The sequence below is a fragment of the Natrix helvetica genome (genome assembly GCF_964273705.1).
Source record: "Natrix helvetica genome assembly, chromosome: 1".
Taxonomy (NCBI): Eukaryota; Metazoa; Chordata; class Lepidosauria; order Squamata; family Natricidae; genus Natrix; species Natrix helvetica.
The window spans coordinates 307571189-307586611 of record NC_138548.1 but is presented as its reverse complement, the minus strand read 5'-3'; the positions used below and the strand labels follow the sequence as shown (position 1 = coordinate 307586611).

The 15423-nt window shown below is 46.8% G+C and overlaps 1 protein-coding gene across 3 annotated transcripts in view; it reads left to right on the top strand.

Moving 5' to 3' along the window:
- The first annotated feature begins 388 nt into the window (after positions 1-388).
- Positions 389-15423, top strand: part of BICD2 (BICD cargo adaptor 2) — a 105550-nt gene continuing 90515 nt past the window's right edge. For 2 of the 3 annotated variants that reach the window (XR_014174091.1, XM_081938377.1), the window contains exon 1: positions 389-893. Coding sequence is in view for 2 of the 3 variants with exons in the window: in XM_081938377.1 (XP_081794503.1) it covers positions 654-893 (240 nt within the window). In the remaining variant the exon portion in view is untranslated. The remainder of the gene's footprint in view (positions 894-15423) is intronic. The other variant, XM_081938378.1, reaches the window with a different exon arrangement.

The following is a 15423-nucleotide window of genomic DNA, read 5'->3' as shown; positions in this document are numbered from 1 at the left end:
GTATTCTGCAGTACATCCCATTCCTCGTCCCCACGTCTCTACAGCGAACTCAACTAGGAAGGGCCGCTAGGGGTCAGTATTCAAACAGACGGCGCTTTGACACAACCACACTTGCACCGAGGATATAATAACAGCGCCGTGCTGCCAGATTGATTCTTCCTGTGCAAGAAAATTCCTTAAAGAGGCCGGAGCTTGCCATCCATCTGGGCTTGCCTCCCTATGCATTGTGGGAATCGTAGTCTTCACAGGCCCCATCTGAGCTCGGCTGCAAAGGAGCCGAGACTACAAGTCCTACAATGCCTCGGGTGCATCGGTTGGCCGTTCCTTTTGAATGATTTCACTGCGGTTTACATTCCCAGGGAGTTTCGCAGCCGCAGTCAGAGACTCGGGTGGGGGGGAGAGGCAGGAATCATGGTGTAAGCACCGGGCGATCGTCCCCGGTTAATGGCACGCCGGGCAAGCGGCGCTGGAGAGGGGAGGACCATGGTGGTGGCCGAGGGGCTGGCGGGGTGCCGAAGGTGCTGAAGGGGCGGAGGGTACTGCGGGGTCCGTCCTCCTCCTGCTTTGCTTTCCCTGCCGCATTTCCTTCCTTTTTGCCGGTCTGGAAACCCCCCCCCACCCCACCCTCTGGGCCGCCGCCGCCTGCTGCGAAGATGTCTCTCGCCGTGGAAGAGGAAGAATATACCAAACTGGTGATGGAGTCGGAGCCCGAGTGGCTGCGCGCCGAGATCAAGCGGCTCTTCCAGGAGCTGAGCGAAACCACCCGGGAGAAGATCCAGGCTGCCGAGTACGGGCTGGTCGTCTTGGAAGAGAAGCAGCAGCTCAAGCAGCAGTACGAGGAGCTGGAGCTGGAGTACGAAACCATCCGCACCGAGATGGAGCAGCTGAAGGAGGTGAGGGGGGCACGGTTTGCGTCGGCGGCAGCTGGGCTGTCTGTCTGTCTGGCTGCCGAAGCGGCTCCTTCTGCAGCAGGGGCGGCAGGCATAGGAAGGCCGATTGGGGAGCGGGATGGGGTGGGTGGACACAGGCAGGAAGCGCTTGGAGAATTTGGCCAGCCAAGCTTTTGGCCGATCGCACGCTTTTTGGGGCGGCCAGGCTTTGGCTTCGCGCAGAGATTTATTGAGGTTTTTTTTGACCCTTTGGCAGAGGAAGAGCCGTGAGGATAGGGACTACGGTCAGATGAGCTGTCTGGCTAGCGGGGTGGGTATATAGTGAGGATTGTAAATGCACCCCCCCCCCCTGCTTAAGATGCCCCTTCAGGGGTCTCCAACCTTGGCAACTTTAAGCCTGGAGGACTTCAACTCCCAGAATTCCCCAGCCAGCAAAGCGGGCTGAGGGATTCTGGGAATTGAAGTTCTCCAGGCTTTAAGTTGCCAAGGTTGGAGACCCTGCAGCTGCTGGCTTCGTTGTCCTTTGGTATATCAGGCAGATCCCAGGTATATTCCCTCCTCCCCACCACACCCACCCTCCATGCAGTGTCACAGGAGCCACTAGGTGCTGGATCCTTGATCCCCCTTTAGCTCCTTTGCTCTGGCGTCCTGCCATGTAGTCCCCTTAAAAGGGCAGCTGCGCGTCCCCTTAATGTCCCTCTTCTGTGACATCTGCCGGATCTCCTTCCAGAACTGGGAAATGGGCTGCTAAAGGATCCTTGAAGGTTGAGCTTGAGTGATCCATCTGCCCACCAGCAAAGGTCCGTCCTTCTCTTTCTTCCCTCTGCCGCAGAGTGCTCAGGCCTGTTGGCATTTCCGTTGCTATTTAAGGAGCACAAACCCCACAGGATTTTTTTCTCAATCTGGCTTCTCTAGAATTGCCAGAGATGTATGGGCCTTCTGTTTGTTTTGATGTTTGACATGTTCTTCACTGGACAATTTGGGGAACTTAGATTTTTCTGGCCCACATTTCCCGCCTCTTAAGTGCGCGTGCGCACACACACACACAAATCTCAATTTTGAAACAGATTAGTTTTAAGGGTTCATTAGAGAAATGTTCTCTTGTTCGGAATTGGTAATTGTTTGGACAATGAAAAAACAAAGCTCATTGATCTGAAAATTATTCACCTTTTAGAAATGTTACTGTCTTTGTAGTTCAAACCTTGTCTTTAATATGTACAATTGGAATATTCAGCATTGTGCAAGGGTATTTCCAAAGAATTCAATTTTTGTGAAAACCTTAACAAAGGTTTGAATTCACATTGCAAAAGATTCTTTGGTTTCACCATTTGTTGAATGGTGAAAAATCCTTTTTCAGTTTTTTTGAATTCTATATTTTCATAACCCTACAGAAATGATAGACCAGAAATTTACATTTGTCATTCTTTGTTTAGGTAATTTTCTGTATATTGTATATACACAGTATTGTATATTGATTTAATTCTGGGTTGTTGTTGTTTTTTTGGGATTTTCTATCCTACAGCATCAGTTTTGACTTTGGAGCCCTGACATGTAGTTTTCCCCTCATGCCTTTTGGGGACAGTATAGTTAAATGGGGGAAAAGAATAAAAAATTCTTTGTGTGGTTCTGCCTTATCCAGCCCCAGGTAGGTAGGAGAAGGAAAAGAACTGTAGCAGAAGGCAGTGAGAGCGTAACATAGCAGGATGCATAAATGCTGGCTCCTTCCTTTTAGATATCAGTTGTAGTGAATTATGGATTAGAAATGAGAGCTTTGTTGTGGTGTGAAAAATGGTAATTACCATAAATGCTTAGAGGGAACATTGGAGGGAGGTGAATCCTACCTTTATTGTTGCAGAACAACTAATAATTTGCCAGCAACAGGGGCATTAGCATAGGCCCAAATTAAAAGGGAACAGTAAAAGTTAATTTAATGTAATTAAATAGCAAAAGACTCTGTACTGGCACAATTTAATAATGACTTCTTTTTTTAGAATAAAGTATTTAATATTACTTACTTTTAAACATTTTTTCAGCAGGGCACTATTAACTAAAGCAAAGTGGTTTTCCCCCAGTACTTATTATGTATGTGTGCATTGATATGTCCAGAAATACTGTTGTAAGGTAGTGGGAGAAATTCCTGGAGGGCATGTGGTTGCCAGTACAGTATCACTAATGGCTTTCTCTTATTTCCCCTCATGTCTACGCCATGTTTTAATGTTAAACATCTGCACTGTCAGCAGAAGTGCAAAACCTTTCTGAGAAGGAGGTAGGATTATCACTATCAGTGGAGAGGGTGAGGGTTTAATTTCCCTCCCAGAACTTGTGGCTCCTTCCTGTAACATCTATCAGAATTGAAATACGTTACGGGTGGGGTGGGGTGTGAGGAACAGTGTAAGCAGAACTGCAGTAGGATTTGAGCTGGGTGTGAGTGAGCCCAGGTGGAAAACCAGAGAGAGCTTCCTCAGAGAACAGACGCTAATAGATTCTTAAATGCTTGGTGAGGGCCCTCAAGATATAATTACTGGTCATTTCTTTTTGAGGCGGTAATATCATGAGCGACCAGGGAATTAACAAATACTGTTGCGGCTATTTGCTACAGAGACCCATCTCCTTTTAGGATGGGCCCAGAAATCCCCTTGCTTTTCTGAGCTGATCTAAGCAAGGGAGCCAAACTGTAAACGGCTAAAGTGCAAGTAGTGCAAATCTCACTATATTGCAGGTTATCAATGGAGCATCAGATCAAATCATTTATCATAGCCAGAAGACTAGAGAATAGCAAGGTAATAACACCCACAAAATGAAACAATGCACTCAAGTAAATAATGTTTCCCAAGAAATGAAACAAATAGCAAAGAACAAAAATATAATAATACAAGAGAAAGAGTGCCCTAATAACATAAAATATAAGTAAATAGATCAGGTGTATAATAGCTTTTAGCTATCAGTAAAGTGAATAGATTAAATAGAGGCACAAAGAGAGGATTAATTGGGTTCTTATCAGACAAGAGGAGCAACAAATAAAAGTTGTGCTCTTTGCCTGGGCATTTCCTCAGGGTGGGGAAGGTGAAGGTCATTCAAGAATAAATTTCTGTAAAGGGAGTAACAAAGGAGCACATGACAAGGAAAGAGGGCATCTTCACTGCCCGGTTTTGTCATTGATCTACCTACCTGGACTTCTAGATATTTGTCCATTGTAACTTTTGAATTTAGAAAGGAAGGTCTTATTAGTTGGATTTAGATAGTTAATAAATCTTTAGACGCTCATTGCCTTAAAGAAGGTTTGTCTCCTTTGAATAACTCTTTCTTAGTCCCTGAGGATCTGGACAACTGCTTTCCAATGGTAAATATTTTTTTTTCTTAAACTGGGTACAAATAGTCTCCAATTTCCACCAGTTCATTTACTGGCTGTTCAAAGTTGCAACAGCACTGAAAAAGTGACTTGACTGTTTTTCACAGTTATGCTCTTTGCAGCATCCCGGTGATCACGTGATCAAAATTCAGATGCTTGGCAACTGGTTCATATTTATGACTGATTCTATGTCCCAAGGTCATTGGGGTTTCCTTTTGTGACCTTCTGACAAGCTAGGTCAATGGGGAATTGACAGATTGACTTAACAACCAAGTTACTAACTTATCAATTGCAGTGGTTCACTTAACAGCTGAGGTAAGAATGGTTGAAAATGGGGCAAAACTCACTTAACAAATGTCTCACTTAACACCAGAAATTTTAGGCTCAATTATGGTTGTAAGTCGAGGACTACCTGTACTGGAGAGGATGACAGCCATTCAGCACATTTGGAATAAATCAGTTACCTAGCTTCATTTCACTGGGATGTCATGTCTGAATGTAGCATAGAATCAGCCTTGCTTGCCCCAATTGAGATCTCAGGTGTTTTAGATTTTCTGGGATTTATCATCAAGCGTTGATACTACTGATCATAGCATGTTGCTAGAACATCTTCTTAAATTGAGTATTGAAAGATCAATGAAATTGTTTCACTCATACCTGCAAGACTGATATCATTAGTCCACTTCCCAGAAAGTAATGATGGACTGAAGACATTGATATGGACTCCATAAAAGTTGGTGCAATATTTGGATAAATATTTCTGAAGGCTGGGATTTAGGAAAATGGCATATATTGGATAAGGAGCATTTCCTCTGAAATAACAGCCATGTACAGTAGTTTGGGATTGTAATTAGTTCCCAGAAGCATAGGTTATTCCAGCAGCAAGAAACTTTGGCTAGTGTGACAAGTAGGATTTCAGCTGAATGGATCCACTTCCTAATAATCTCTTGGTCACATTCTTTATGTGGGGCTATACCTTGAAGACTTCAGAAGCAGCAACCACCATAGCATAAGACTCAGCTTTTTGATCTTTAAGTAGGTTGACTAAAAAGAACCATGTAACACGGTTTGCTTGTGAGCTGCCAGAACCAGTTTAAGGTATTTAGTTTATAGAACCCTAAGCAGCTTAGGATACATTCTTTGCTTAAAATGGTGTTTCTCTCAATACCATCTAGCCTTCTCTTTAAGATCAGCCGGGAAGATTCAACTGATAGCGTAGTACAAGTTTGGCAAAGCTTCTTAGTGGCAACTTCCCAGTTAGAAAATTTTCTTGGCTGATCCCCTTGCTTGCTTCTTGGAGACAACAGTTGTAAAGGGTATATGGGTGTTCACCAGCAATTTGCATGATAGTAGGGTCAACCTGTATTTTAGATTGCCATTTACTTTGCTTTTTATTCCTTTTTAAACAAACATTTTAAATTTTGTGTGTAATGTGTACACATTTTGCTGGCGATTTAAGATAGCTTTTATTATGTTGTGCTCTTATAAATCTCTGGGTGTGGGATATAAAGCCTAAATAAAATCTACAGTTTGTATAAGTAACAAAATTCTGTTTGCGTGGAATTTTAAGTTGATATTCATTGAAAGGAGTGGATAAAGGCTAGGCTATGGAAAATTACGGTTCTGGGATTTTTATGAAATTGTGGAGTCTTGGCCTAATCTTTAACAGATGTATGCTGAGCAATCAGCAGAAAAAAATTGGATTTATGATGTGGTAGCTTTAAAAAAAACAGATTTTGTTTTGTAAACTTTCTGGGAACATTTTCAGTCCCCCTCTGCATGTTTAGTTAGAAGTAGTTCATCTGATTTTATTTATGTAGTATATGCTTATACAGTAATGTAAAAGACATCTTGAAACCATGTGAGCTGTGGCTTGTAACTTTGTGCTGTATTTTTAGTTTGTACTAGAAGAATATGAACATTATAAACTGATATTCTACAACTAGAGTTATTTAGGTCATGGTTTTAAAATGTTTTATTTTTAGTTTTATTATTTGAGTTGTCTTGGAATTGGTGTTTAGATTCTTCATAACATGGCATATACTGTTACATGATACAAAGAGCAAATAATAATTCACTAGGTCTCATGAGGTTATATGGTAAGAGTTGAGCTCTGTGTACAGTAATGAATTTAATTGAAAATGGGTACCTATGGAATTGGATATTTTTGTGGGATCTGTCCACATTGAAATTTAAATTTGAACAGGACAGTCGAATAACAAATTTGCATCTTCTGTAGACACAGCTAATCTTGAAGAAGTGAAGATTTCAACTTATTTTAACATTGAAATGAGGGAATTAAAACAAATTCTTCAAACTTAGACATAACTGACAACATTTTCTTGATAGCTCAGTACATTACAATGAAAAGCAGACAACAGTTCCAATTTGCTTTTATCCATATCCTATTCTACAATATGGTTTCCCCAGTTTGATGTTCCTTGGATGTACCGACTTCTGCATGAACTAATCTAAGTAAGTTTCCCAGTTGTTTATCTCATGATTTTGGCTAGAAATGTCAGATTAGGAATTAAATATCACATGTTAAATGCTGCATATAAATGTTGAACATTAATGCACCCCAAAAGATATACATAAGCACAAATGAAGATGTCACATTATTAATACTATACTGGATAAAAACGATAGCAAAATGTATGTCAAAGTTTTGTGTTCTCCGCAGGATTATATTTATGTTCCCTTATTATAAATAGTAACAGACAAAAATAACCATAAATTGGCATGACTCATCCGTCAGGGTCCCTTAATTAAGTGAGATGAACCCTAACAGGGACTCAAACATTAGCCTATCCAAAATGTGTTAGCCTGGACCAGAGGTGGGTTGCTTCTGGTTCGGCCCAGATTGGGCGAACCAGGAGTAGCAGCGGTGGGAGGCTCCGCCCACTTGTGCAAACACTTCTGTGAATGCGCAGAAGCGTCACATGTGCAAGAGCGAACCACTGGTAAAAAATGTGGAAACCCATCACTGGCCTGGACTAAGAGAGATTGACTGGCCCAGTGTGAGCTTCCATGGTGAAGGTTTCTAGTTTTCTAGTTTTAATTCCTAATCTAATTCTTTTCTATGGCAGTAGCTATGATCCATTTTAGATGTGCTAATAAGTGTGCTTAGTATTGTACATCCACAAGAAAAGTGATTCTTGTTTCAAATGAACCAGAGTTGTGGACCAAAGAGGCTATTGGAAGCTTGTGCTTCCCACTTGGGTAGTTATGGATTCCCACTTGGGTAATTATGGATTTTACTGGAAGAATAAAAAAAATCAGATGCACAAGAGTATTTTTAAATATATATATAAAGTAAATTCTAGAAGTTAGCAAAATTAACAGAGGAAAAAGTGCTGTTGGAAACAATATACAAATACCCTTTGAACTATAGAATATAGTTCTCACGGCCATAATTAATAAAATTCAAGTAGAATGGAATGAGTTTGGGGGAAAAAATAACATGTCAAGATTAGCCGCTAGCCCAATGAAAGCAACTCTGGATCTAAGCCTTCCTTACAATAACCTATAACCTTGTGAAAAACTGCAGATGCAACGTATCTCCATAAGTAAATCCATAAATATAAAAAGCAGAGAAGAAACTGATAATATTGGATAAAAAGGGGAACTGTATCCGTTAACTTAGACAGTAGATATTAAATTGAACTGAGAACCATAGTCCAAGCAGCCTCACAGAATTGCAATTTGATTTGCAACATGGTCACCAGAAGATTGGGTGGATGTATTTTAAAAAGAGGCCAAAGTTGAGAAAATGAATGTAGCCATGCTGATCATAAAATGAATGATAAATCAGGCCACCAAGGCCAACTACCTGGTTAGATGTACATTTGAAACATTCCCCAAGTTGAAGAGATCACTCTCTTCCCAAAAGTCATCACCATGTTCCCAAATCAAAGGTACTCCAGTGCAGGAAGTAAAGCAGAGGCAATGTGACTTGTTACTGACCTTATTGGTCCAGCTCACTTTTAATGACTGATGTTATGCTATTTTCTTAAATAACCTTTTCCTTGTTTTAGTTGGTGAAAGATTGCTTCCAACTGAATGAATGAGAAAGAACTGTAGAAACCCAGCTATTACATGCTACTACATCTCAGCAGTTCTGTTTAGAGCAGGCTTCCACAGCTGGTGGCCCATGGCTGGGGAGAGTTGGAATAGAAACCCAGATTGACTGGAGAGCATGATGTGTTGGGAGGCTGGATTGACAAAGGATAGCAGTGTCTTGATTGTGTAAGCATGCTCTTTGTTCTGTTGCTCTAGTCTAGGCAAGCAGATTAAAAATAAAATAGTTCTCATCAAGTTTTCTACTGATATATTTGTAGTCTTTGCATTACTAGTCTTTGAAATTAGCAACACTTATGACTTTCTCTTAGGTTTCCTTATGCTTTCTCTGCTTTAATTTTGGGATTATTTGCTCAGTTAGTGGAAATTGAATCTGTAAAACAAAATTCATTTCTATGGTTTATCAGGCAACCCAGAGAAATGTGTAATTTATTTCCTCTAATAACAATATAGCTGCAGCTTGCATAGTTATCAGATTTGCCTTCTTTTAACATTGTTGGTCCTTGTTAACATTCTTAACTGAAGCAGACAGACAAATATTCCATGTCTGTTTTATCTTCATGTCAGTATAACAGTTAGCTACTGAAACAATAACTGAATGATATCCAGTTCTACCAATGTCTCCTCTTCAGGGAATGAGCATTTGATATATCTTGCTGAATGTGAAACAAGAACAACAACACAACAACCAGAATATTTTCCAGTAGAGTGGAGGGAGGGGTCACTGAAGGGTTATTACAGCCTGATTGGTCCATTTGACTGAGAGAAAACTTCTTAGCCTTCGGCTTCTCCCGTTGGCTCCCAGTTTCCTCTCAGTCAAGAAGGTCCAACGACGTATTTTTGGTTCCCAGTACGACTGTGAGTAATTGAGGTGATCAAATTGGCAATTCCAAATTCTTAAAAATTATTGATAGAGAAGAGAAGCAGAGCTGTGCCCAACAAACAGCCCTTCGCTGTCTCAGATAGGCAGGGAGAGCAACGAGGAGCGTCCTCCTTTACTTGAATTCCCTCCCTGCTGGGCTTTCTCCTTCCCCGGCTGATTCCTGGGGCCTCGGGCGTGCCGGGTGGATCGCAGGTCGCAGACTCTCCCTCGCCGACCCTTCTATCAAGCCGCAGCGCCGGCGGCCTATTTGCCGTGCGTGAAGACCGGCAATTCTTAAAATTCGGCTGCGCCGCCTCCCCCGGGTCAGCGGAGCTCTCGGCGGCGGCGCGAGCGAAGACCGGAGCGCCAGTGGCTCTTGCCGGGCGTGAAGACCGGCACGAATCTTCCCCCCCTACACAAAGAGCTCTGAATTTGGGTCGGCTGGCTTGCAAATTGCGAGGGGAGACAAGCGGCGGCACGCGCGCCATTTTAGCGGCCGCCTGAAGAGACGCAGGACATTAAAGTGAGCGGCGGCCATTTTGAACACGAGGCGGCAGTTACAGGCCTCACTCAAGCCACCGACGCTCGCAGGCCCAGTCTGCACGTTCTCATCAGTGCGGGGCCTAGCAACTGCAAGGAGCTCAATCTACATCTGAAGCCTCTGACACGTGAGTGGGGCGATGGCAGCGCGTTCTGAGGGAGCTCAAACGACAACAGCCCAGACCCAAGAGGACAAGTCAGGCCCCACTGCCCCAGCCAGGCCTCGAGTTCCCAGGCCTACTGCGGATGATCGCCCCTCTAGAGCCCTACAAAGGGATGAGCTTAGGCGTTCCAGGGCAATCGAGAAAGCGATTGAGAGGGCAGAAAGAAAGAAGGTCAGGGATCCCAATCCTAGGTCTAGATCCCCCAGACCTGAGGCTCCTAGTCATTCCCCTTCTGTCAACAGGGGATTCAGCCCTTCTTCTCCCTCTTCCTCTTCATCCAGATCTGCTAGGAGTGAAGGACGGGGGGCCTCTCCCCCACCCCCAACTTCCCCTGGGACAGGGGGCTTGGATGGGAATGATCCTTTAGAGGGCCCCTCTGCAGGTCCCTCCCGGGGTAGGAGGTCCCACAGGGATTCCATTCCCCATGACTACGATTCTGATTATGACGAGGAGGATCTAGAACACCTCCCTGAAAATCTAAAGAGATTAATTTCTGCAGCCATTTCCAGGGGAATAGCTCAAAGGGACAGACCTTCCCGGCATAGGATTACTCCGTTCAGCAGGGCCAGGTCTAGGAATTCCTCCCCCTCCCTCATGAGCGAGGTCTCCTCTAGGGGGGAGGCCGGTCGTCAAGACGACTGGGGTTTCTCTGAGGAAGAGGATGCGGCCTCTGATCAGCCCACTTCTTCCAACTTGTTCATCCAGGCCATGTTTAAGCCCTTACTGAAGAAGGCTAGGAGGACCACCAAGGTGGGCACAGGGGATCCCACAGTTCCCCCGCCCAGGGATCCAGACATGGTGATGTTCTCAAACACGGCCACCAACAAAGAGGAGATCCCTGCTCCTCCTTTGTTCTTGGAGGTGGCCACCAGTCAGTGGGCCCGACCTTCGAATTTTTCCCCTCCTGGCAGCAACGATAGGCGGGCTTATAATATGGAGAAGGCTTTCTTACAGGCAATCCAGCTTCCGGCTATAGATCAACCCATAGCTGCCCTGGTCTCGTCCTCCCCGGTGGTCTCCGGGGATGCTGCGGACAAACTTAAGCCGGAGGATAAGAGGGCGGAGCTTACCCTGCGGAAAAATTATAAGGCTTCCGCTTGGGCAATGCGGGCGGCGGCTGCCGCCTCGTATTTTAATCGCACAACAGTGATGTGGCTCCGCCAACTCCAGGATCGTATCCCGATCCAGGATGATCGAATACATCAAGACCTGACTAAAATTATGGCGGCCTGCCAGTATTCGGCCGACGCGACCTTGGATGCCATGCGTTTTGGCTCCAGCGCCTTGGCCACCTCTGTGGCCTCACGCCGGCTCCTTTGGCTTAGAAATTGGCAGATCGATAATAAAGCCAAATGGGATTTGATAGCTGCCCCCTTCACGGGTCCAAATTTGTTTGGGTCTGCCTTAGACCCAATTCTAGTGGAGAATAAGGACAAGAAAAAGGTAATGCCTACCTCCACTAAGAAGTCCGAGACACGCAGTCACCCATATCGCAGGCCTCCTTTCAGAAACTATGACAGGGACCAGGAGTCCCGTTTCCAACAGTACAGGCAGGATAGGCCATTCAATAGACAAGGCTTCCAAGACCGTTCCAGATACCAGTCTCAGTCCAAGCGGCCCTTTCGCGGGGGGGGGGGGGGGCGGCCGCCCCTTCCGCAGAGGGAAATGACTCAAATCCGAGTCATCCCATAGGCGGCCGCCTGGCGTTATACGCGGACAAGTGGGACCAGATTACAACAGACGGTTGGGTCCGGGCGACCATTCGCCACGGCCTAAGGTTAGAGTTCCTCTCCTATCCCCCGAGGCGCTTCAAGGTTTTTTCCCCATCCCGGGATCCGGAACGCCGTCATCTCATGGACCTCGCCGTTTCACACCTTCTGGAAATCAGAGCGGTGGAGGTCGTTCCGGAAACGGAGAGGGGGCGGGGCTACTATTCAAATCTATTTGTAGTCCCGAAGGCCTCGGGGGGTTGGAGGGCGATTCTCGACCTGAAGCGCCTGAATCAGTATCTAGTTTACAGGCGCTTCAAGATGGCCTCCCTAAAATCAATCTTGCAGGGCATTCGAAAGGGGGATTACATGGCCTCGGTAGACCTGACGGAGGCCTACCTACACATCCCCATCCTTCGGTCTCACCGTCAATTTCTGAGATTTTCCCACAAAGGCAGACACTATCAGTACCGGGCCCTGCCATTCGGCCTGGCCTCGGCCCCTCGGACGTTCACCAAAGTCCTGGCGGCTCTGGCCGCTTACCTGAGATCCATCCCAGTCAGGCTCCAGTGTTACCTGGACGACGTCTTAGTGCAAGCAGGGTCTCTTCCCAGGGCCAAGGCAGACCTCCAGCTGACCATCCAATGGCTCCAGACACTAGGCTTCTCAGTGAATTTCCCCAAGAGCCATCTATCCCCATCCAGACAGATTCTGCATCTAGGGACAGTGATAGATTCCCAGTCGGGGTGGGTCCGCCTGTCCCCAGACCGCTTAGACAGTCTGACGCAGTTGATCAGGTCAATCAGGACAAAAAGGTCCGTTTCCACTCTGACATTATCACGGCTCCTGGGGAAGATGGTATCCTGCATAGGGATAGTTCCCTGGGCCCGCCTGCATCTGCGTCCCCTTCAGTGGGCCTTAATACCAGCCCAAAGGAGAATGTTGAGCAACTCTCTACGACCGCTTCGCTTAACGTCGGAAGTGAGACGCTCGCTCAAGTGGTGGATGTCCCGAGCATTGCGACAGGGGGCCTCTATTTGGGAGCCGGAGAGAGTACAGGTCACGACGGACGCGAGCCTTTACGGCTGGGGGGCCGTGATGGGGTCCGACATGGCCCAGGGACGTTGGACTGCCTCGGACCTCAGACACAATATAAATTGGCTCGAACTCAAGGCCGCGAGACTGGCCCTCCGGACTTTCAACCGCCAGCTACAGGGGCGACATGTCCTACTACTTACGGACAATGTAGCGACGAAAGCTCATGTCAACCGGCAAGGCGGGACTCATTCCCGAGCCCTCTGGCGGGAGGCACAGACATTAGGCCTATGGGCGGAGAGACACTTGGCCTCCATTGCGGCAGAACATGTTGCGGGGACGTCCAATCACCAGGCAGACTGGTTGAGCCGGGCGACTCTGGACAACGGCGAGTGGCAGCTAGATCCAGAGTTGTTTCGAAAGATATGCCTCAGGTTCGGCAACCCCCTTGTGGACCTGTTTGCCTCCCCCAGCAACACGCAGCTGCCGAGATTTTTCACCAGATTCAAGACCCCAGCTGCAGAAGGAGCGGATGCTCTCAGGACCCGGTGGCCCCTGGGTCTCCTCTACGCCTTCCCTCCCCTTCCCCTCATTCCCAGAACCATTCGGAAGGTAGTCACAGAGAGGGCTTCCGTCATTCTGTTGGCCCCATATTGGCCGAGGAGACCATGGTTTGCGGACCTGGTCCAGCTCTCGGTCGTAGGTCCCTGGAGAATCCCACCGGAAGAGGTAGTCTTGTATCAGGGAGTCTTAGTTCACCCAGAGCCGCAGTGGCTGCATCTGACCGCGTGGCTCTTGAGAGGGGATTGCTGAAACGGAGGAAGCTGTCATCGGGGGTCATAGCCACCTTAGAGGCAGCTAGGAAACCGTCCACAGTGAGGATCTATAACGCCACCTGGTCGGCCTTCGCGAAGTGGGGTAGCCCCAGGGGGGTGGATCCAGCCAAGGCCACGGTTCCAGACGTTCTAGAATTTCTTCAAAAAGGATTAGAGGATGGGTTGTCCCATAATACCCTCAGGCGACAGGTAGCGGCCCTAGCCACTATATTGGGAGGGGAGGGTCCCTCTACCCTCTCTCGCTCTCCGTTGGTGAAGAGGTTCCTTAAAGGGGCGGCCAACATCCGTCCGCCTCCGGTCCATAGGTTCCCTACATGGGATCTTACCATCGTCTTGAAGGCACTGACGGGGTCTCCCTTTGAACCGCTCAGGTCGGTCCACATGCGCCTCCTATCACTGAAGGTAGTATTCTTAGTGGCCATTACATCGGCCAGGCGTATCTCTGAGCTGGGGGCCCTTTCTGTTAGAAGCGACCTTTGCATGATTCACCAGGACAGGGTGGTATTGTGTTTAGATCCTTCGTTCATACCGAAGGTCAATACTCTGTTTCATAGGGCCCAGGAAATTGTCCTACCAAATTTTTGCCCCAATCCAACAAGGGAGAGAGAACAGGCGTGGCATCGGTTGGATGTACGCAGGGCCCTCCGTATTTATCTGAAGCGGACGGAGGGCATTCGTAAGACCGAGGCGTTGTTTGTCTCGTTTCACCCAGGTTCCCTAGGCAAAAAGGTCTCGTCTTCAACTATTGGGAGGTGGATCAGGTTGGCCATCGTTGAGGCCTATGGAGCCTCAGGTAAATCTCCCCCGTCGGGGATTACGGCTCACTCCACACGTAGTGCGGCCTCCTCAGCGGCCTGGGCCACAAGGGCGCCCTTCGAGGACATCTGTCGCGCGGCCACCTGGGCCTCCCCTACTCCTTTCATAAGACACTACCGTTTAGACGCTTATGCCTCGGCCGAGGCATCCTTTGGGCGGAGGGTTCTCCAGCGGGTGGTGGCCGATCCTCCCCCTGAGACCCAGTCTTCCCTCCCTGGGACGTAGCGTGGGTATGTCCCTTCAGTGACCCCTCCCTCCACTCTACTGGAAAAAGAACGTTGGTCTTACCTGAACGTTTTTTTCGGGAGAGTGGAGGGAGGGGTCACTCTCCCACCCTAGTTAGATAGACAGGGTCTGGGAGGGGTAGGATCGGGTGGCCCGGGGCGGCTTTCCCTTGTCTTCTTACATCATGCAGACGCTGACCTGACATCGCGGAAACTGGGAGCCAACGGGAGAAGCCGAAGGCTAAGAAGTTTTCTCTCAGTCAAATGGACCAATCAGGCTGTAATAACCCTTCAGTGACCCCTCCCTCCACTCTCCCGAAAAAAACGTTCAGGTAAGACCAACGTTCTTTCTAATATAAACATCTCAGCCCCTAGTATTTTGTTCAGAACCATGTGTGGATTTCTTATCACTGCAGTTATGGTTCCCTAATACCCTTGTGCCCTGTTTCCTTTTCTATCCTTTGGACAGCCTAATTTTCTTTCCAGACTCTGGTTTGTGAGAACATATTTGGTGCCTCCTACAATGAAAGACAATCTCAGGATTCAGGTAATTATTTTTATAGAGAAACTCTAAAGATGATTCTTCTGAAGGCATCTGAGAGTTTGTTGGCATTTTATAGATCTCTGTAATTTCAGGAAGCTTTAGTCTTTACATTAGAAAAAAATTAAATTAAATTTCCCTCTCATATGTGCAAAGTTCCCTGCATCTTATGTAGTATAGTATACTGTTATCTTCCTTGTAAGGGTTCAAAGGTCCCTTAGAGATCATCTAGTTCAATTACTTGCCCAAGTAGGAATTACTGTAGTATCCGGTTGAGGAATCTATACAGCTGGGGGAGGAGTGAAGAGAAAAAGCAAGCTTAGAGCCCTTGTGGGACAGGAAGCAATGAGGATCTGATATCTCTCCCCCCACCCAAC